At 39.2% G+C, this 23,476-nt stretch overlaps 2 protein-coding genes across 5 annotated transcripts in view; one reads left to right on the top strand and one right to left on the bottom strand.

The window, feature by feature from the left end:
* The window catches only part of itgbl1 (integrin, beta-like 1), a 49,171-nt gene extending 35,998 nt beyond the window's left edge, over positions 1-13,173 (bottom strand). Inside the window, exons 1-2 of the mRNA XM_063497214.1 lie at positions 12,896-13,173; positions 8,714-8,916 (exon numbers count right to left, since the gene is read on the bottom strand). Of these exons, the coding sequence (XP_063353284.1) occupies positions 8,714-8,916; positions 12,896-12,987 (295 nt within the window). The 5' untranslated portion in view covers positions 12,988-13,173. The remainder of the gene's footprint in view (positions 1-8,713; positions 8,917-12,895) is intronic.
* A 3,208-nt stretch (positions 13,174-16,381) lies between these two features.
* Positions 16,382-23,476, top strand: part of nalcn (sodium leak channel, non-selective) — a 68,367-nt gene continuing 61,272 nt past the window's right edge. For 3 of the 4 annotated variants that reach the window (XM_063497373.1, XM_063497372.1, XM_063497370.1), the window contains exons 1-5: positions 16,382-16,492; positions 21,281-21,392; positions 21,589-21,650; positions 22,367-22,507; positions 22,614-22,796. In XM_063497373.1, coding sequence (XP_063353443.1) covers positions 21,609-21,650; positions 22,367-22,507; positions 22,614-22,796 — 366 coding nt within the window. In that variant the 5' untranslated portion in view covers positions 16,382-16,492; positions 21,281-21,392; positions 21,589-21,608. Of the gene's footprint in view, positions 16,493-21,280; positions 21,393-21,438; positions 21,490-21,588; positions 21,651-22,366; positions 22,508-22,613; positions 22,797-23,476 lie in introns of those variants that run through there. The other variant, XM_063497371.1, reaches the window with a different exon arrangement.

Genomic DNA, 23,476 nt, shown 5'->3' with positions numbered 1-23,476 from the left:
GACAGAATTAGATTAAACACCTTCCAGCTTAATTCTGTAGACTATTACAAAGTTAATGCCACCCACTAGCCCCCGTTAATCTCCCCCTCGACAATCACTCTGACATATAAAACGTCCCTCTTTGTCTGGTAGGCCAAAATTTATGTGGGTGGGAAGGTGCCTGTCTGTCGACAGTTTATCTTTTCTAGTGCTTCCTGAGCAGTAATTCTCTGTGGTATGAGGGTGTCAGGGTCCCTCCTACGCTTCACAGACAGACACACATACGCAGCCAATAAGGTCCCGATCAGTGCACAGATATATCCAATGAGGCTTGCAAAGTGTGGGTGCACCTCTTCCACCATCAATGGCAGTAATAACAGGTGATATAGTGCTGGCACAATTAATTGCTGATGAGGACAGGATGGTGACTCATGCAGCAAGCTCATTTCAGATTTAGGATTTAACTTGTTCATGCATAATGATAAGTCTGCTTTTTTTCAAGTATTTCAAGTTAGATTAGTAGAAAACAGATCATTTACAAGTTAGACAGTCTTGAGGCTATTCTGAGTTTTTCATGCAGCTTCAATTATACGCAAAACTGTAATCCTAGCCAAACATTACATGCAAGAATTGACTTTCTCTGGTTTCATTTTTTACATACATGTTTTTCTTTCTCCGATTAGCATTTCCTCACATCCTTTGTTTGTATTGTGTTCTTCATTACATGCTAGTGATTTCACTGAGTAATTATTCCACCTTGCTTTTCTCTCCCTGTGGCCTGTGGCGCATGAAACGACAGCACGTCAGCTTGTGTTTTGTGGAAAAGTTCCAGGAGACACCTGTCTCAGGTAATAACTAATTATGTGTGTGTGCAGTACTCGGAGCAAGGAACTGCTGCTTTCATCCTTTTACACTACCCAACCTGATCATTCATTGAAGATATTGCCAACTTCATAATACCTTTGTTAAAGAATTTTTGAAAACCCAATGTAAGCAGGATCACAGCAACCGAGAAAAACACTTGTTCTGACAGCATGAAGTGCTGGGAATCTTAATGGGTCCCAATCATAACTGACTTTTACTAGGAAACTTGGACAGACTTAAGTGGCTTTTTCTTCCTGCAGCCCACATTGGAATCATTAGGTGACTCACAACACAGGCACAGTGCCCAGCAAAGCTTAGAATATCTTAGTGAAAGCGCATCAAAATATGTACTAGGAAAAAAAATACAGGGATGAACAATTTAATGGACTCTAAGGACTGCGATTCACTCTAGCCCGTTGTTTTGTTTTTTCTCTTTCTCTGGGAAATCAACAGAAATATTGTATTGAACCTAATAACTTTATTAGGCACACCTTGCTAAGACGACTTTGAAACCCCTTTTACCTTCACGACAATGTGCTCGAAACATTTCTGAGAGATTTGGTATTGACGTGATAGCATCACATAGTTGTTTTAGATTGTTTCCATGATACAAATCTCCCAGTTCACCAAATGCTAAAGGTGCTCCATTGGATTGGAAATCTGATGACCGCAGAGGCCTTTTAAGTACAGTGGACTCATTGTAGTGTTCAAGAAACCAGTCTGAGATGATGAGTAAACTCATACAGGGATTGTTATGGTCAGCAACAATGTTCAAATAAGCCATGGTGTTGATTTGGTACCTCTATCAAGGAATTATCCCCCACACCAACACACCACGAGCAGCTTGAAATGCTGATTCAAGGCAGGTTGGATTCATGTTTTCATGTTATTTATGCCAAATACTCACCCTACCATCCAAAAGTCACAGCATCAGAGACAGATTTGAAGTTAATTTTTTTTAAACCTAGGTAGCATCAGATTGTTCAGTTGGGCTTAAGCAACTAGTATTACAGTTTATACTGCTCCCTGAAATGTGCCTGTATTGGAAGACACACAAGCTTATGTGATACTGACAGTGAAAGTTTATCTAAAGGTGTGTGATTTGGAGCAGTACTGTCTAAACTGATACCATATGTGGCGCTGACATTAAAACTCCTTGGGTGGGATATTCTCTGGCTCTGATAGGGGGCAAAAGGGCGCAGTGCAGAGTGAAAGAACAGAGGCTTTTAAAATCCAAGGCCTGAGAGACAGTGAAAGGAAGAAAAGGGAAAGGTGGGGAGTCAAAATGTGTTTTGACATCCACTGGGGGAAACAGGCTTTTAATCTTATGCTTACACCTCTGAATTTCGGCTCCTTTGAAATAGGGTGAGAATGACACACATATGATAAAGTCTGCCAGAGTCACAAAGTTATAAATTGATCTGACTGCAGATGTATTTGGCTCTCTGCCTTAGTCCACATTAGTGGCTGGTAGTTGTTGCCAGAGGTGTATGAGTAATTGTTTTGTCTGTTGTTGCAGTAAGTCCGCTTGAATCAAGAATATTTGATGATGACAAATCCAAATAAATGAGTCATTATGCTTTAATTAAGCTGCAGTAGGTTCAGTCCTGATGTAATAGTTTAACACTACTTAACATTTCATCTCCTTCTTCTTCTTTTAGCTGCTCCTTTTAAGGGTCACAGCAGTGGATCATTTACTTCATCTCATCCTGTTCCTCTTCTGTCACTCCAATCCTCTGCATGTCCTCCTTAACTATATCCATGAACCTTCTCTGAGGTTTACCTTCCTCATGCCTGGGAGCCTCAGCTTCAACATTCTTTGTCCAACATATCCGCTATTCATCCTCTGCACATGTTCAAACCATGTTAAACATGCTTCTATAACTCCAAAACTCTCAATCTGCTATTTAACATTTCAATTAACAAGGAAACAATAAAGCAACATTTTTATGATTTGTACCCCCACCTCCATTTTCTTTCTCCTTTTTTTCCTCTGGGATAACACTAACACCATTGTCCACCCTGTATATCTGATCAAACAAGTGAAAAAAAATTTACAAAATTGAGGGAGGATTTGCATCAATTGGTCCTGAATTCATGGTTCTAAAATGTTTACTAAAGAGCTTATGTGTTATTTACATATCCTGTCATATGCTGTAATTTCTTCTCCAAAGGTATAAAGCGCAAACTCATTCTGTTCAACAGAAAATATTGCTTCAGGTCCAGGTTTTTCTTACTTTACATAGGTGTTACAGTTTAACACAGCTTGCACCTGCATCTAGCAGCTAATTTGTCACACCTTTAAACAAAGAATGAGCAGCTGTCTCTTAATTTGCCATTATTTCCCTGCCACTGCCTGTTCTGTTAATGCAAAAATTTCTCAGCTATGACCAGAGCATGCCAAATGCTCTATTTGCGCTATCTAAGGAACTAAACACCTATTAGATTACTTTTATTTGTAATGGCAATCTCCCCATGGACCTCTCCACGAATCACTACTTTATTATAGCGGAGGGATTTGCATGGGAACTATGTTATCAGGGCCATTTCCCCATTGGGACTCCCAAGGCAAATTGATCCTGAGTCCAGACTAAGAGAGATTCAGGGGGAAAAATGTATGATGAGGGATAAATCATGGGATATGGCTACCCTGCTTAGGATAGGGTCACTGGGGCCCCACCCTGTGCATAGTAGAGCTCCTTGTGGCTGGGTCTTAGCCCAAAAGCAAAACATGGGTCAACCCTCATCTGGAGGGTCTGTAAGGGGTTTGTACTTTGTGAATGGGAAAGTGTTTTGGGCAGAAGTCCTGTCAACCCGACAAATCTGGCTTTGGTAACATAGAATGTCAATTCTCTTATGGAAAAGCAGCCTGAGCTAGTGTTTGAGGTTGAGAAGTACCAGCGTGATATAGTTGTACTCGCCTCAACAAAAAGCTTTGGTTCTGAAACCAGTTTCCTGTTGTGCGGCTAGACTCTATATCGCTCCAGAGCTGCACTTGATTATAAGCAGCAGACTTAATGAGGTATACTTGTATCCTCCCAGTTCTGTACCTGTACTGCACTTTAGACTTTTCCCAAGTGAACGAAAATGTTGCTTCCTTGCACGTTTGGGTTGGGAAATGGGTTCTGACTGTTGTTTGTGCTTATGTGCAAAACAACAGTTCAGTGTTCCCAGTCTTATTGGAGTCTCTGGGTGGAGTGCTTGAAGGTGCCTCTGGGGATTCAATTGTCCTGGTGGGGTACTTCAATGCTCACATGGGCAATAACGACACCTAGAGGAATGTGACTGGAAGGAAGTGGTGGAGGGTTTCTGCTTTGGTGGCCTCAGGATCACTTCTCTTCGCCATGGATGTGGTTCTCCTGGAAAGATCTCCAGCATGTGAGCCTCCTCGAAAGGATGGCTCGGCGCTCCCTTTGAGATAGGTTGAGAAACTTAGGCTACGTTCACAAATCCGACTTTTTTGACCCTATCCGACCCATATCCGATCATGGTATGACAGGTTGAACAGCACAAATCCGATATTTTCAAATCCAACCTAGGTCACTTTCGTATGTGGTACTAAATCCGATACGTATCTGATGTTTTAGAATGCGACTGCTGTTTGAATGGTCATGTCGCATTAAATCCGTCTTTTATGTCACTGACACAAGACAGACGCCAATTATCAGCGCCTGAGAAGACAAACGAGAAAGCATCCATTTATACCTCTGCACAGAGGTAGCAGCCACTGCTCCAAACAAGGCCATTGTTAAAGCACGGGCTCTCTTTTTTCTCAGTGTCCTTCTTTCTCTAATTAATTTGTCAAAATTCTGTCGGTTACGACTGTGCAGAAATTGATAGACCGCTGCAACAACACCTACTAGCTCTGTAGCCGCCATTTTTACTTCCATAAACAGAGCACGTTGTGTGTGACGTCTTCTTTTGCGCACGTGGGCCGCTTTGAGGCCCGTGAACCGTTCACACTAGAGCGCGTTTGCTGTCACATTTTATTTGTAGTGTGAACAACCAGACAAAAAAAATTGGATTTGATAAAAAAATCGGAATTGAGCATTAAGACCTACAGTGTGAACGTAGCCTTAGTTATTTAGGACATGCGCAGTGTAGAACCAATATTTTCCACATCAAAAGGGACACATGAGGTGTTTTAGGCATGTCCTATTGGAAGAATGCCCCTGTGCAGACTACAAACTATTATCAAAACCACTATGTTTAAAAGACTTAATGTTGAAATCAAATCCAACATTCGACTTATGCCTCCCCTTCTCAGATCAGCACAGACATGGAAAGAAAGTGTGAAAGCCAGAAAGCTAGGGACACAAAGTTTTCAAGTGAGTCATCAACAGAGGAGAAAAAGACAAAAGTATGTGAAAAAGATTATGGAAGCTTTGCCACGTTGACCTTTGTTTCTTATAACAAGAGTGTTATTACATATCCTGCAAATAAACATAAACGCTCGAGCCAGACAAATCAGAGTTAGCACTTTTGGAACTTATCAAAGGTCACGTTTTCATGTACTGCAGCTTATTTTAAAATGAGGACATGGAGTCAGAGCAGGAAAATTTAAGCACAGTTGAAAAACAAACAGCTGAGTGAAATAACACGTTTTTGAACAGTTGGTGAACAGATGTTATTCCAGATCATCGTCCTTGCTCTACTATAAAATAGGATGGGATGTCTGTGGGAGGAAAAACACATGACAGCATCAATGTTTTATTGGACTTCTAGCTACAAATTCAACTGTTATTCAGCAAAAGCTCCAGTGTTATCAGATTTATTTATTTTTTGTCTGTTAAAACAAACACCTTTTATATTTTGGTAGAATGTATGACATTTGTACATATGATAATATTTTGTATACAATAGTAATATGCAACAGGACAGCTAATTTTCGTCCCTGGTTTAAGTGATATGGCATATCATGAAATTGGCTTATTTAAATCACACTGTAATAAAATAAAAATAAAAATCTTGCACACAATATAATCCTGTCATGGAAGAAGCAGGTTTCACACGTATAATTTTGAAGCAATTTTGAAACTGATAAGACATTTGTACATCTTTTTAGATATATATAAAGAAAGAAAGAAAGAAAGAAAGAAAGAAAGAAAGAAAGAACCAAACTGAAAGTATAAGAACAATGACGCATAAGTCAAAGAATATAAAGTAAGAATTCACAAAACCCCCCAAAATAAATAAAAAAGAAAACCAAAACTCAAAACCCTGGGTTTGAAAACTCAGGACCAAGACATAATTAAGGCAATTAAGACAATAATTATACTTTTATACTGACAGTAAAGTATACATAGAGAGCAATGATTTAATTCCTATCTGTGTAAAATGATCTTGGACATTTTATTTTGTAAGTATAACATCAGTACGCACTGGGTGAAAATAACTTTGACACTTTTGGGTATATTACAAATAGGCTACACAGGCAGGCATATTATATTTAAATATAAATCTTCATGCTAAGTTGGCTTATATGTCAATCAAAAGAAACTAATACAACAAAGGTTATGAAAAGCAACCCAAAAAGGGATCGGGATCTCATTTTAAACCTGTGTTGAAAACATAATATTTTCCATGTGAGGCTCCAAAAAATGAACATGATATTATAACTCCTAGGCATGTCATAACAAATCAGTGTACAATATTTCAACCAAGAATTTAAATATATCACTATCATGCCTAAATGTATCCCCATAACCACCATCCGGCTTGACTTGTTGCTATGACTGAGGGAAATTGAACCAGGTCCAAGCTAAAATAACATCTAGGTGCCAGCAAAGCTTATGGTTTTGGAAAAGAAAAAAAGGATACACTTTATCCCTTTGGAGAAAAATCTATTTGGATCTTATCAATGGGTGGTTGTGAAAGGCAGATAACAGCGCTGCAGATAGAACTTGGGGACCAGTCTTTGACAACAGGCCCATGCTGCATGGGCCGTTGTGGGTAGAGAGGTTAGGTGGGTGCTTTTGGGGCAAATCTTCTTCTCAGTGTGCTTTAAATGTGTTTTCTATGACCTGCTCCATGGGCAAATGATTTTGTGAGCGTATGGCTAGCTGTGTGTGTTACAATATGAGACTGAGCCTGATGATGCATGTGCATGTGTGTGCATGTGTCTGTGTGTGTGTGTCTGTCTGTCTGTCCGGGTGTGAAAATCCATCCTTCTCTTGATGCATTTAGGTTCCATTGGCAGTCTGTGTACTAGTGAGTGAAACCCCATTATCAGACTGAAGCAGGGCCTTGCTCCAGACTGCTGAACCATAATGAGCTCCTCACAGCAGCCAATTTGTCTACACAAATAAATCACTCTGCCCCTCACACGCAAGCACACCCCCACACACGGATATATATCTTCTTTAGAACTGGTCTGCATGCACACATATCTCCATTAAACCTTGACATTCATAGAACAGTGGCCAAAGAGGACAATCCACAAAAAAAGATGAGAACTGTTTTTCCCTCCATTGCCATAGAGGAGCCAGCATTTCTCATACCCCCCAAAGTACCACATATGATAAATGCAAATAACAGATTGCAAACTGAGTTTACGTAAACATATTGCCTAAAATGTTTGCCTGTTATTTTGTACATTTGTTCACAGCTAATGTAGGCCAGTACAATAGCCCTGTGATATAGTTTAACATTGTGAGAATCAAATCAGCTTGGTTTGTTTGAAACCAGATATTATAAACCTAAAGTAATACAATTGTACAGAGCACAACAAACTTTAAACACAACACGGGTCTACTACAAAACAACTGCTCTGAGCAGTTCAGCCAATGAATTCAAAACAATGCCCCGAATAGGATATAATCTATTATTACATATATTTAATTACAGTTGTTGTTGCCTGTATTAGTGCTAATAAAAGATGACCATCAACTAGTCACAAAGTTACAAAAAAATAGTAACACTGGTCACTGTTATAGTATGTTACATCAGACTGCATCAGTTTTAGTTACATTTAGCTAATAAACAGGCAACTGTGTAAAATCATAGCAGTTTTATATTTTCTGATATATCTACGCCTTTATGACTTAAACTATTCACCAACCATGATTCAACTTGCTCTTGAGTACAGGTGCACTCTAAAGTGTTCTTTCTGTGAACTTATAAAATTTCAAGCAGCAGGGTAAGTTCAAAGCCGTTCCTTCCAACAAAAGCTAATGCCTTGGTAACATTGGAGAACCAACCAGCTGCCTATTACCGCGAAACCCTTTGAAGTACTGCCAAGACAATGTGGGCTGTCAATTACACAATATTGCACCCTTCTGACTCTGAAATACAGGTGAAACAAAAATACCCTAAAACCATTCCAAGTCTGAATTACAAAATTCATATCAAATGAATATTAATGCCTATTAAAGCCAAAAATAATATGAAAGACATATTGATGATTAAGGTTTCCATTCTTCCTGCACCTGGCTGGAGCAAACACTGCACTTCAGGTGCACAGTTTATCTGCCAAACTCCTCTGATGTAAGCCCACAGTGAAGAGTTCTGCTGCATCGCTTACTGAACCATCACTAACAACCATATCTAAGAGGTAAAATATGTGCAGCATGTCCCTAGAATTCAGATCATGTGAAAAAAAAACCCAGACTTTTTACTGTAATAGAAACCCATATAACTGTGTTAGGTATCAGTAAATGTAGTGTGTGTTAAAATGTGACTCCAAATCTTCCCATCTAAGTGTCTAATAGTGACAAGTAACTGAGACAAGTTTCACTATTGCTGTATCAAATAGTGCACTGAAACATGTGCCAAAAGAGATCCTGTGCCTGTGCCTGTCTCTGAGATGCCAGTAGTTTTGGCAAAATAGCAACATTTGAGACCTTAGGAATGAGGACAGGATCATACGCACCGTTGCAGGTTTTCCCATTATATGTAGCACAGACCCAGTCGTGGCACTCGCAGCGCGGACCGAAGAACTTCCCGGGTTCTATGGCCTCGCAGATGCAAATGCCGCAGTTACATTTTCCCCTTCCGCTGCAGATCTTACCATCAGGCGTCCGGCAGCGGCGCAAAGATGACTCTGTGGACAGCTTGCAAACACCACCCACCTGACTGGGAAAAAGAAAGATCAGAGTTTCCACAACTTTTATTATGAGGTTAAAGTTTAAGTGTGTTCACACCTGTTTTTGTTGCAAATCCAAATCGAAAAGACATATTTCCTCAGTCATGCATCAGTGTCTCTCTTTAAACATATAAAGAGACCTATTCAAGATATTTGGTATGTACGGTAGGACTTAACACATGTAGCTTTCGGTGCAATGGCTTGGAAGAAAGAAGTCTAAGAAAACAAAAGTGGGAAGAATGTAACACACAGCCCATATATTTGAGTCTTTATTGAGTAATAACAAACGCCTTGGAAACACACACACGACCACATGCACAGCTAATAAATTCAAATAAACCCAATCGTACAGACACAAATGCACTTTTCATTTAACACACTCTAGGAGCTGTTTTCTGAGTTTTACCCTAAAGCGTTTCTGAGTGAGATTTGTTTCATTTGGATGCCGTCTGGCATTCTTTTTTAAATCCCTGCCCTCTCTTGATATTGGCCAGATGTCCGCGTTTGAAAACTGGACACATTTCCAAAAATCAACAGCTCAAGTGTTCTTGACACTCCTATTAAAATTAAATACAGAATGTGATTGTCCTGAGTGTCACGGGGCGGTTATACAGGCCCCATTTCACACAGACTTTAATCAGTAATGGCCCTTTTAAGCCTGATCACAGAGCTCAGCCACACGATGCAATGAACTGAAATGTATCTGATTGCATTTATTCATTTTTTTTATTTATTTTACGGCAGCATGACATTCAAATGACCTTTTTGGATTGTGTTACTCTGTCCAATTCAGCTGATCAGTGATAGATCTGGTTAATGCCTGGCTTTTGTTCTGTAGAGTACCTCCCAAAAATACAACCAGAATTCCACAAAATAGTAAAATAACATTCCAATTCATAAAATTAATGCTTGGTGAAGAGAGTCTAACTTGCTTCACATTAGAATTTTGAACTTTCCTTGGTTTTAACACTTGGGTTTTGTTTAACTGGTTTTTTTCTCCTTGTTACTATGTCTCCAGGGGACAGTAGTAACTTTCTTGGCTATCCAAGAAAATAAAAACTGCAAAATGTACAGTTTTAATTAACTGACTGAAGAAAGACATTGGACTGGCCATCACTTCTTACCACTTCTTCAAAGAAATTGGGCAAATTGCTCTGAGCACCAAAACCTTGCCAGAAGTATTCACTCACCCATCCACATCATTGAATTTTGGTGTTTAATCACTTTCATGGCCACAGGTGTATGAAATCAAGTACCTAAGTATGAGGACTGCTTCTACAAACATTTGTGAAAGAATGCGTCACTCTCAGGAGCTCAGTGAATTTCAGAGTGGTACTGTGATAGGATAGCATCTGTGCAACTAGTTGAGTTGTGAAATTTCCCCACTACTAAATATTCCACAGTTAGTGGTATTATAACAAAGTGGAAGCGACAGCTATTCACCCACAAAGCAGTAGGCCATGTAAACTCACAGCGCTCGGTCATGGGATGCCAAGGTTTCCATGGCTGAGCAGCTGCATCCAAGCCTTACATCACTAAGCACAATGCAAAGTGCCCAAACTAGTGGTGGAAAGCATGCCACAACTGGACTCTACAACCGTGTTTTCTAGAGCGACGACTCACACTTCTCCATCTGGCAATCCACTGGATGAGTCTGGGTTTGGCAGTTGCCAGGAGAACTGTACTTGTCTAACTGCACTAAGCCAAGGGTGAAGTTTGGTGAAGGGGGGGGATTATGGTGTAGGATTGTTTTTCAGAAGTTGGGCTCAGCCCCTTAATTCCAGTGAAAGGAATGCTTAATGCTTCAGCATACCAAGAAATTTCAGACAATGTTATGCTCCCAACTCAGGATTATCCATCATAGATAACAGTTTGTTGAGAGACTTCCTCTCCACCACTGTGTCAGAGGTGTCCAGTTTGCAGCTAATCAAAGACACAGTCTTCAAAAACACTTTATTCAGTCTGTTGGTGTCACCGGCTTTGATGGTGCTTCCCCAGCAGACCACAGCAAGGTAAACTGCACTTACTACAACTGAGTGATAGAAAATCATTTAGCTGCAAACACTGAAAGTAAATAGTAAATAGAGCCTGTTTCTTCTTGTATGAATCCTCAGCGTTGATCTTCCTATTCAGCCTGTTCACAACTTGTACTGATCCTTTATATAAATACAGGTCTGTAGCCATCCTCCTCCTTCTGAAGTCAATCACCATATCTCAGGTCTTATTCACATTCTGAAGCATACATTTTCCCCCAGACCACTCAAAAAAAAGATAATAAAAAAAATCACCCACTAGTACTCTGTACTCTTGGTCCTGCCCATCACTAATACAGCCAACCATTGCCGAATCATCTCAGTATTTCTGTAGATAGCATGATCAGGGCTCATACAAAGGTATACAGGGTGAACAGGAATGTACATCACCAGATCACCAAATCAGAAAGAGCACTGCCCAATCTCACATACTATGTCCTGTCTGTCAGATAGCAAGTAATCCATGAGATGTAGCTTCTCTCTAAGCAGCAGCAGCAGCAGCTGATTCATATTTTTGTTTTGTTTTGTTTTTTTTAAAAAAAGGTGGTAGTACATTGCACTACACTGTTTAGCTTTTTAAACTTTTAAAGCTTTTAATAATAGCACAAAATATCTGAGAAGTCAGTACCCAGTCCATTTCCCGTTTCTAGACTATCTTCAAAGATGTATTTTCAGTCCCATGGCTTGGTTTTATTACATTTGAGTCATATTAGGAAACATTTTTTGCATCATCGAGTATGGAAAAAAAAGCCTATGAGCCCCATGGGCATCATGTGACTTGTTGTTCCACAGGGGCTCCTCTTAAAGGCCTTTTAGAGAGAAAGGTGTGGATTAAAAAATAAAGCTGATATAGCGTTACCATAGTTTTATGACTACAGGTGGAGCTCTACAACCTTAATCCATGTGCTCTGAGGATGCTGTGTGGGCTGAGCATAATATGGATATTGCATAGCACTCCTTGGCTGTGCTTACAGAATTGAGGTTACAAGGCATAACTTCGTTGCTTAGCATTTTTACACTTTTTTTTAACACTGCTAGGTCAATATGATGACATAACTGGCAAACAAATAAAACACAAATTATTCAAATGTACATTGGAAAAACTGAAGAAAATATTGCAACTACCTAGATTCCCAGTAGCTGTTGCTTTCTGTAATGCATGTGTGGGTTACCTGCAGCTGTTCATTAAATATCCCCTGTACACTACATATGCAGTGTAATCACTACAGAGGCACGGTGCACCTGCTAAAGAGTAAACACCCACAACTTTATGTCATCGTTAAATATTTACAGTTCTGCTAACCAGGGCTCGACTTCAGAGTAGCAAGGTAAACAGAAACGAGTCTTATATTCGTTACTGTATCCAGTTTCAGTGACTGACTTGATGTCCTTTTGTTTCCATTTACAGTTTGTATTCGAGGTTTAAACTTGAATGCTCGTTGTTTCGGCAAAAACAAGTAAAAGCTCTGATACAAAATAATATTCATTGCAATTACCCTTTTCTGTTGCATAATATGGGCTTTTCCTCCTTATTTTGATTTTGCTTGTTGCTATAAACTGATCCCACAGCAAATCCTTTTAAACTGGAGATTTTTTTTCCTCACAATAAGCTCAACTGCAAAAGAACGTAAAGCTGAACTGTACAAAAAGAAAGTAAAACAAAACAGAAAAAAAGTTTGCATCCAATGTTAGACGACAGAATCCGAGACACACGCAGCATTATGATAGCAAGTAAAGTGGCATAAAGAAAACTGCACAGGAAACAAGAGTAAACTATAGGAATAGACTTTCCTAAACTTTCCCACATTGCACTCTTTAAGTGTCGCCTTTGTCAGCAAGTCTGCACCTCCCTTTTCCATCTTGCTCTCCAAACTATCCTAAAATAAACAAGAAAAACAACAAAAAAAAACAACCCCAAAGCTGTGTGGAAACTCACCTCACCGACTGCAACAAAGAGTCCTCAATGAAAGAGAGAAGGATCAGAAAGAACGGCACTAACATGGACTGTACCAAAACCTCAGTGTGCATGTTTAAATCCCACAGAAAGCTGAAGTAAAGTAGCTTGAAGGAATGCCCCAATCCTTCACTCCTGAAACAGACAGGAAGAGAAGGGAGAGGGAGAGGGAAAAGAAAAGGAGTAAAGGAGAGAAAACGCAGCAGGCTGGCCTGAACTGGCTCGGTTCCTTCAGAGGCCAACAGTCCTCCACATACAAGTGCCTTTGATTAGTCTTGACTCTCAGACACAGTACTGGGCAGGAGCTAAAGTAGGGAAACCTGCCAAAGTGAAAAGCTAAGTCACCAGTTTGAGAAGTAATTAGAAGCAGACGGCTTCTCTAATTTTTTTTTTGTTTCAATCTTTCCCCTTTCCTTTTCCAGATGATCTCTCTACGTTGCAGTGTTTTTATTTCTAAGTTTTCTTTTGGTGTTTTAATAATAAATAAGATCCAGAGTCAAAGGAGGCAAGCCCCCGCCCCAATATTTAGAGCGTATCCATTTGTCGTAAAAGAAGCCGAGGAATTGTTCAGAGAAACTGCTTGAAGATGAATGTCTTGCTCTTATTCCCACATTATGAATTCAAATCAGTAGTTCACAAAACCAATAAGTCTTTTGTGGCAAACACAAAAACACATATATATGAACACACACAAAATGCTGTGATCTTTGTCAGTAGCTGCACAGCTTGTCCTCTAGCATCATGTTCCTTTAGGTTGAAGGAAGTGGAGGAGAAAAGGAGCAGCGGGTTGAATATTGACTAAGTGTGAGCCACATTTCTGATGTTTGCACAAATACAAGAAATAAGAGTAAATCATGGCTATAGTGAGTTGACTTAGCAGGGATAATATTAAATAATGATGATAAGAATAATTATTTAAAAGCAAAGCAAACCTCTGCTCTGGCAAACAGGTATATTCCTGTATATGGTGAATTGTTTTCATGGTTCCATTTTGGGTTTTTTGTTTTTATAAATTTGAGAATTTTTCTTTGTAAAATTCATACAGAAACCAAAAAGATATCTTGGTTATGTTTACAGGAGATGGAGTGATGTTCTGCATTTCAGATCTATGACATGAAAACTGTTGAAAACAACTTTGTGTTGGATAATTATCTTGCAAACTGGACAAAAAGAAAAGAAAAACTGTTCACATTTTATCATAATAATTGATACTTTGATAATCAAATCACTTTAATGTGGCAGCTGTTGCAGTTTTATTGCATGGTAGCTTTATCTATAATAATGTTATTTACCTCTAAAATAGGAATTAATGCCTTAAATAAATGGTATAGTGCACGATGTTCAATGTTTTGTACAAAATAACAGTAGATTAGAAACAGAAAGTAGCATAACAGAGAAGTACTTAGGGTACTGCATAACAGTTTTGAGCCACCTCTCATTAGGAACATTGGATATAGGTGCAGTGATTTATTGAAACATATGTAAACATAAGTCGAAATACAGTACATAAAGCACAAACAGAATTTATACAGTTCTAACGAGCTGCAAAGTCAATATTTGGTATGACTATCTTTATTCTTCAACATAGCCTGAACTTTCTTAGACAAGCTTTCTTGTAATAGTCTTCGGGAATAGTTCTCCAGGCTTCTTGAAGCTCTCCTGTGGATGTTGGCTGCCTTTTGTTCTGTTTTCTGTCAAGATGATCCCACACTGCTTCAATAATGTTGAGTTTCAGACTCTGGGGAGGCTAATCCATACTCATAGTGTTCCATTGTGTGTTTTTTCTATCCAGGTATGCTTTTGCTACATTGGCATGGAGTTTGTGATCATTGCCATACTGAAAAATGAAGCCCTTGTCAATCAGACTCTTTCCAGATAATACTGTATGGTGGATAAAAATCTGACCACAGTTTTCTGCATTCATAATTCAGTTCAATGTTGACACCACTGACAGCAAATGCGCTCACAAACCATAATAAAACCACTGTGTTTTACAGATTTACACTGTTGAACCTCCGTCATACATATTGACAACAATTTTGATCCAAACGTTTTAATTTGAATTCATCCCTCCATAAGACCTGTTGCTAATTATTTTCAGTCCTTCCACAGAGACCATTTCATTGATAAAGAGTAGATGGGTCAACTTAAGAGTCAGATGGATTTCTCATGTTTTGTGTCTTTGCTGGATTTTTTCCCATTTCTTAAGGATATCACTTAAGATACTGTTGAACTACTGCACATAGTTTTTAGGACTGACAAGTTGGGCTAACAGCTCTTTGGAATTCGCCTTGTTTGTGCAAAAATACTATATCATGCCTGTTGAACTGTTATCGTTGACATTTTTAGCAAATTTGACTAAATAAATTGGAATGAATTATGTGTTTTATGACAGGTTGCTAATAAAAAGTGCCTAAAAATACAAATAACCCATAAAATGGGTTATTTGCTAGGTTTGTCTGTTGTGCTGTTAAATTATGCGTAGACACAACACTGGTTTATCCTTTGAATGAGTCATAGGTCAGTTTTAAGTGGCTCAACAAGACACCTGAATCTCTGCATGTAATCCAGATGCCCCACTAAATATGGCTCGTACAATGCCAAAACAAAATGTAGCGCATGATACATATATTGGTTGCTCAGATGGGGTTCAGGTCAATATCACACTATCATGGCTCATTAAAATACTGAAATAGAATGAGGTGATTAGCAGGCTAAATTTCCCTACTAGAGCAATTCAGAAGATTATATTTAACAACAATGCACATCAATGGCAAATAATCAACCGGTTCTAAAAGATACTGCAGCACCTCTGGGTGATTTCAAGCAACTAAATGGCAAAAAGATATTTTGGTTAAAACCAATTTGCACCTCAGTTACTGAATTTACTACGACCGAAACTACACCCACGTTTGGACAATATACCCAGCCACGCAATATCAAATCAGGTGAAGGCAGGTCACTTGATATATTACAGAAATTTAGTAAGAAATCCAAGTTTTCACTTTTGTCCGTTACTTTCTATAACATGAAAAGAACAGTTGTGATTTAACACACATCCAATGGTTGTATTCTTTCAAGAATTGCCCTCTTTGTAACGATATATTGCTTATACTGTTTATTTATATGTATGTGTTTATGTATATTTGATAGTTATCCATTGTTAAATGTAAAATGCACATTAAATTTAATTAATTGTTAGGACAGACCTATCTTCAGACAACTGTCTCTGCATTTTTTACCGTCTTTGAGCAAATCTGTCTCATAGACAAGCTTTGCCAACTATTCACAACAACAACAACAACAACAATAATAATAATATAGTCTGATCAAATGAACTGCGTATCAAGCGATTACCATTAATGCAAATAAATATACTTGTATGATGTGATAGAGCAGGATGGCGAGCTTAAACTGTTACCACGGAAACGGCTGCGCGCCTCCGCAGCACGCACTGGTGCTGTTGATGTGATTGCTACCTGCGCGCTCCCGCGTTCTCCATACGATCCCAACACAGCCGGAAAACAGCTGATGTCATGGACAACGCTGGACGCGGCAGATAAAAGAAACCTTCCTCTCGTAAGTGATTCAACGTGTTTCTTTTCTCTGCTTCTCCACCCGTCGCGAGTCACTTTCAGCAGTTGTGTTTTTAGGATGCGTCTGAGGCTAGGTGCTGCCGCGCGCTAGCTTACTGGTCCTCCAGGAAGTGAGGAAAATCTCATCCTCCGGAGTAGGCCCTCATGAAACATTGCAGTGTATTTGCTACACTGTCACGTGGTCAGGTTGTTACGTATTATATAGCTTCATGTAGGCCCTATGCTTGAACATATTCATGTATATTGTTGTATTTAGCTTGTTTTTGCGCCTATAGCAGCTGCTCATATTCGTTTCCATAGTAACCTTTGCTCTTCCGACGTCATTCATTCAGGTTTCAGTCACAGTATGGATATCCAGCGGTTTGACAGCCATTTTACACGACGTGGGGTCGGTCATATGCTGCAGCCTGTCAGTGGCTTTCCTGAAATGGTTTTAGGATTTCACAGTTGCTCGTGAGCCCCTCGTGGTTCCCAATCAGGAAACTTGATCCAGGTGTTCGTTCTCTGACATCGATTAATTAGAACATTTTCAAGGTTATATAAGCACCTCATCACAGTTTGTGCAGTTATGTTTTCAAGAAGAAACCTTAAAACGAAGGAGAAATGCTACAAACATTATATGAACATTGGCATCCTGGGGATCCACTAGTTTAAACAACTGGGCCAATATAAATTTGTTCATTTTCATTTTGCTGTAATCCCTGTAAATGTTCAGTTTTAAAATCTTTCATGTCTTCGCGGCACTATCTTGCAACATCTATCCATTGATTTGATCTGGCAAAGCAGATAAACACCAGCTACTGAAATTGGAAAATGTCAGTTTATTTGCAAAAAAGCCCAACGTCACACAACTGTTGGCTGCTACCGATGCTAATCTGTGCAGCCCTTTGGAATGCATTTGAATACAATCAGTCATTAGGTGACATACTAAGTGCTATGTGATTTTTAATGTTGACATCATCAAAAATCACAATATTTAACGTCTGTATCAGCATACACTATTTCTGAATAAGATGAATGCGAGTTTGAAATGTGAAGTGGGTCACTCATAGTAGTAGTTACACATTTATCATCCTGCAGAGCCAGCTGTTTCAGATGTGTCAAGCACTGGAGTGTCTTTTAGGTCTTTGTTTTTGCTGTAATGGCTTACCACTTTACTTTTCATTGTCACCACTTTGAGCTTTTGTCAGCCTCATTTTAAATATACCCACACTACTGGCCTACCACTGAATAGTTGTGAAGGTTTGACCTAAATTGTCAGCATTCCTTTGAATTTGCTTTTCTGATCACTTTGGCTTTGTATGCAAGACAAAGTAGTGAGAATCTTAGTTTGGAACTGTTTGGGGAATTCATTTGAAGGTATAGCTCTAGTTTAATTTAATCAAGGCTGTAATCGCTGCCCTTGTGGGAGCTTTGTGAAATAGAAAAAAAATACAAACTGATGCAGTGAGTAAATGAAAGGTTTAAATACTGTTAAACTCCTTCATAAAATGTATTTTTAAAGTCTACCTTTAGCTCATTTTATGCAATTGGTATACAGTTAGGTCCATATATTTTTTGTACAGTAACACATTTTTTGAAATTTTGCCTCTTTACACCAAGTGGATTTAAAATCAATAATCAAGATTTGATTGAGGTGACTTTCAGCTTTAATTCAAGAGGTACTTCACAAAAGTACTGCATTAGGGAACTACAGCCAGTTTTAAACAAACGCCCCTATTTGAGAGGCTCAAAATTAATTGGACAAACTAACATCATTTTAAATATCAGGACTGTTTTTAATACTTGGATGAAAATCCTGTTCAGTTAATGAATGACTGAAATCTAGAATCCATGGACAACACCAACTGCTGCATTCGCTCTGTTAAGATGCTCTACTAAGGCTGCTGCAGCTGCTTTCATTTGCTGCTTGTTTGTGGGTCTCTCTACTTTTAGTTTTGTCGGTCAGTAAGTGAAAAATATGCCCTGTAGGACTGAGCACAGATAACTGACTTGGTAATTAATGAATATCCCAGTTCTTTCCCTTGTGACACTCATGGTTTGCTTTCTGCGGTATGCTTTTATCCATTTGCAATGGGAAGCTTAAATGGATAAGTTGAGCTTTTTAACCAGAGGTGGTTAAAAAGCTCAACCCTGTGAATCTGAGCTCAGAGTAAAGCCCTGTACACTTCACAATTCACCCTACTACTGCTGTCAGCAGTCACAATATTAATAAACACTAGTGGCCCAGTCCCACTTTATTTTTACTTTTATGAAGGTGTCTCTTGATTGTAGTCTATGTTGTCTTGTCTTCAATAATACCGGTATAATTTTTTACAGGACATAAAAATGCTATATAGTGATATCACTGCATTTACATTCCCTAGTGTGCACAACAATGAGACAGAGCCAGGCATGTCTGAGAGCAAGAGCCAAGTGTCAACCTCTGGTAATGATTTAGTATCTAAATGTGGAGCTACTTCAGCAACCTCCAAAAAAACACATTGCTTTGCAAAATGTGCAAGAAAATTGTTCCAGACACAGCTTAAGCGAAAACGAACCATTGATTACAACTAGGCAACAAAGAAGAAGGTACTAACAGCTGGTGATGTGCGACCCAATATAAACAAGAAACTCCACCCGTCATTGCTGCAAAAATTAGCTAGCTGCACTTCATATGACAGGAAGAGCAAACAGAGGATGGAACTCAGAAACCGTGGAAAAGCATGGCTTTTCGAGGTCCATGGCAAAATACAACAACCCAGGCAGAAAATATTTTTTAGTTTTGTGTAATAATATTGTGCAGCTACTGAAGAGCTAGGTGGCTTACTTTAGTTATTGTTAAACTAAAGTCATAAGCAGTTATTCTTTTACTTACAATTTCTGGGGAAAACACTGCCTATGATACTTCTGTGCTTACATTTGACTTATGGTGTGTCACTATTGCACTATAATGCTTCTGCTGCTCACACCTTGTTCCATTAAATTGACACTTCATATTAGGAAGGGTGTAAAAAAAAATAACAGTGGCTCATTTGAAAACAAGGATGGGAAATGGCCTTCATTTACTTACACTTATAAATGCAGCTTCCTCCAAGCTGCAAGTGACAATAAAACACTGTTCAGCATGTTTTTTTTTCTGTATCATCAGAAATATTGTGATTGCAAATTTTCAGGTAGTTCAAATTTTGAACTATCGTAATACAGTTTTGAGGCTATTTGGCCCACCCCTAGTGCAGACTTTGATAATGACCTCCTCAAGAGTGTCCGTGACTTTGCTTCATGTTGTGAAGGGCTTTTTCTTAACCATGGAAATCCTACCACTTTTTTGATTTGGCCATTTGTGATGTGTTTACTGCATAGCTCTCCGATAGGTTCGTTTGGCTTTTTCAGTTTAATGACTGTCTCTTTAACTTATATCAATAACTCTTTGGACCTCATGTTGTAGTAGTAGTTTTTCAGAGAATAACAAGGGGATGGGCCTCAGCTGGTCGTGAAACTGTTTGTCAGTCAATTGTCCAGTCACTTTAGAGCTTCTGACAATGTGGGGTTATTGTATGTATAAAAAGGTCTGTAATTCCTGAACAGTTAAGGCATTTATTTTGCTAAACATCTTGAATTAAAGCTGAAAGTCTGTACTTCAATCATGTCTGGATTGTTTGATTTAAAGTCCACTGTGGTTGTGTACACAGGCAAAAAAGTGTAAATTTGTGTGATTTTTTTGGATATTTTATTCAAATTGAAATGTTCAAATGAAATGCTACACAAAACTTATCTCTGGAAATGAAAGTAGAGGTTAATGCTATTGCGGTGTTATTATGCTCTCATCCTTAGACACTGTATGAAAAGTGCCACTAACTTAAAAAACTTTTTCATAAGCAACCATACAGGGGATTTGTGCTAGAGCAGCTATGAATACCTGAATATCATTGTAGGTTATGGTTAAGAGATAAAGAATTGAACAAATGAGCTGGATGCCCACATCTACAAAAGTATTTCTTGTGACTTGAAAGAAGATGCTGCTCTCAAAATGCACTCAAAAATAGAGGTTCAACAAAGAAAGTTTGCAAACTCAAACAAATACTCACAGTTACAATTAATGTGCCCAGAGATCACATTTTTTCCTGTGAGGAACATGTCCTTTCTCCAAATGGGAAAGTAATTGCAGTCTTTGCCACCTATACTCCCACATAATAGCACTTAGACCCTGTAATTTTGTTTTCACTCTTCCTCACGTCTCCATCTGCATATGTTAAGTGTAGCAATTACACTGGGAAATTGCTTCTAACTACATGGGGTTTGTAGGATGGATGGACAGTTTCTTTTCTTGGTGGGGGCATAAAAAGGAAACAAGCATGTGATACCGTTACATTGTTCTGCCTTCGTTCCAATCCTAACTTAGAGTTCTGTTTCAAAGAGGAAATTTTTTACAATTTTTATTTAACCGTCAAAGTATGTTTACATATTTTTTGCATCATATGTCAGTCAGCAAAGGTCAAGTCAAAATGTAATGTAATCAAGTCATTAATGTTAATGTTCATTTGGGGCAGCAGCTGTTGTTGCATTTGCATATGCTGTTAGCTGTTTTACACGCACACATACATGTGTGCGCGCACACACACACAAGTGCAAGACATGCTTTCGCCTTTCATCTCTGTTCAGTCAGCTTAACTGGCTTACTCTAAAATTGACATTGTGTTTTTAAAATATGTGCTGAATATGACATAAAAATGTTTTCTTATCCCTTTTTACTGCTCTTATGATTGCTACCGTTCACTGATTGCTGCCGCAGGACCTCAAGGCCTTTAGGACAATCTCCTTTTTGCATCTCTAGTCTGTCTCTCTGGTTGGTTTCTCCACCCCTCTGTGACCTGGGGATGAACGCACCAATGAGGAGCCTCACAGTGAGTCCCCGTGGTCCTCTTCCACCCCATCTTCTTCTTCCACAACACCTCACTCACTCACAGAGTGTGTCGCATATATGCCTTGATGTCAGACGTGGTGGGCATTCCTGTCTTTATGAGCGTACTGTAGATGTGGGTAGTGTACTGTATACCATATAAGCCATAATGTTGACTAACTGTTGTGTGTTATTTACAGGGTATGCCTGATCGCATGTTATGTGCAGTGCTGGAGCAATTTCAGCTTTACTTTTCCCTTTGGTATGTGCGCTTTGTCTCCATTCAGAGTGTCATTTTTTCTTGTGTTCTTAGGTTAAAATGGCCTGTAAAGTTTTCTTTTTTCTGCATACATACAATCGCACAAAGATACAAACAAATGCTGACATGCACAGGTAACACTTGGTCACACCTCCGGACAATGTACAGCATATTTTACTGGCACTTTGGTGTTCGATACAGGGAAGATCATGCGTGATCTTTTCAAATGGTAAGTTACTGGAGCTGTTCCAACGTGAATACACTTGTTCTGTGTTCCATGTGTGCTGCGTTGTGTATCACGGTGGCCATTCAACAATGCAACGCATTCAGTTTTACGCAACAAACCTCTGCTCTGGCAATTCAAGTCAGGGAAGTTTACTCTTCGGACTAGACATTGCAGGAAATTTTGATGCCACATGTAAAAACACTCAGAAGCCACTCCTGATACACGTCTCATTTAATACTATTTAATACACTAGATTTCTGCATTGGTTAACTATGTACATTTTTAAGAGGTTATAGTGATTGTTAGCAGGCCAAGTGCCTTACACCTGCACTTTTTAAAGTATGTCTTAAATTAATTTCTTATATTATAATGATTTGATTAAAGTTTTGAAAAAGTTGTAGTGCCACTGCCCAGACTTGGATGCAGCCAGAGTATTCCCCTGTTCCTTGTTTATCTTTGGTCATTGTGTGGTCTGCCTCCCTCTCTGTGTCAGATCCACTCTTTGTATAGCACAGCAAGCCCCAGCATGCTGAAGAGGAAACAGAGCTCACGGGTCGAGGCCCAGCCCATGACTGACTTTGGGCCAGATGAGACCCTCGCGGACAGTGCTGACATTTTCTGGATAAATAAACCAGTGAGTGCACTCGTGTGTCTGGCTCGGCTAAGGACAACATTAAGAATACAGAAAGATAATAAGGCACATTTTTGGAATTATTTCCTTTGTTGTTTCCTTCCATCAGTGGGTGCACTCTCTGCTGCGAGCCTGTGCCATCATCAGTGTCATCTCTGTGTGCATGAACACCCCAAAGACGTTCGAGCATTACCCTCCGCTGCAATATGTGACATTCACGCTGGACACACTGCTCATGTTTCTGTACACCGCCGAGATGATCGCCAAGATGCACATCAGAGGAATCATTAAGGTAGCTGCTGCATCATGGCCACGAGAGACTGTAGAGTGTCAGTGAAATTCAGTGAGCAGTAACAGACTAGCAACCACAGAAAAATGGCAGGTGTTGTTTTTTTTGGGTTTTTTTTTTATCTCAGACCATCACTGCCAAGTAAATTATGACTAATAATATTTCTTTATTTTTTTTTAAAACTATTCACAACTTTGATGCAAGTGATTGGAGTGACAACAAATGAGACTTTATTTGTACATTTTTAAAATCTGTCAATCTGTTTCTCTGTGATCGTGATATTTTTGAAGGTTTGCAGTGAACTGTGGTTGAAAGTTATGTGTGATTAGCCCCTCTTTCTGTCCCATGTACATTATGGTTATACAGTCACACTATAGCTAAAATATGAAGATGACCTCCTTGTGACTAGTGGTTGCTCAGTGACTGCACTGAATTTTCTTGGATTTGGTAACAGATTGTGAGTAGCTGCAGTGACCAACTGGTCACGCAGAGGCTGAGCGTGCAACACCTTCAACCCCTGGGTGACCACTTTCGGTCGCGAGGTGGGAGGCCTCTTATGTGGGAGGCTACCTGTCTTCAAATAGGCGCTGACCTCAATCATTCTCAGTCAGATTGGTGAAGGTTTGTAAACAATTGCTGTCTAATTTCTAAATTAGACATATTGCCAGCACATTGCAATCAGT

Source organism: Pelmatolapia mariae, linkage group LG16_19 (assembly GCF_036321145.2).
Source record: "Pelmatolapia mariae isolate MD_Pm_ZW linkage group LG16_19, Pm_UMD_F_2, whole genome shotgun sequence".
Lineage (NCBI taxonomy): Eukaryota > Metazoa > Chordata > Actinopteri > Cichliformes > Cichlidae > Pelmatolapia > Pelmatolapia mariae.
The sequence above is the reverse complement of the archived record's forward strand: the minus strand, read 5'-3'. Positions and strand labels throughout refer to the sequence as shown.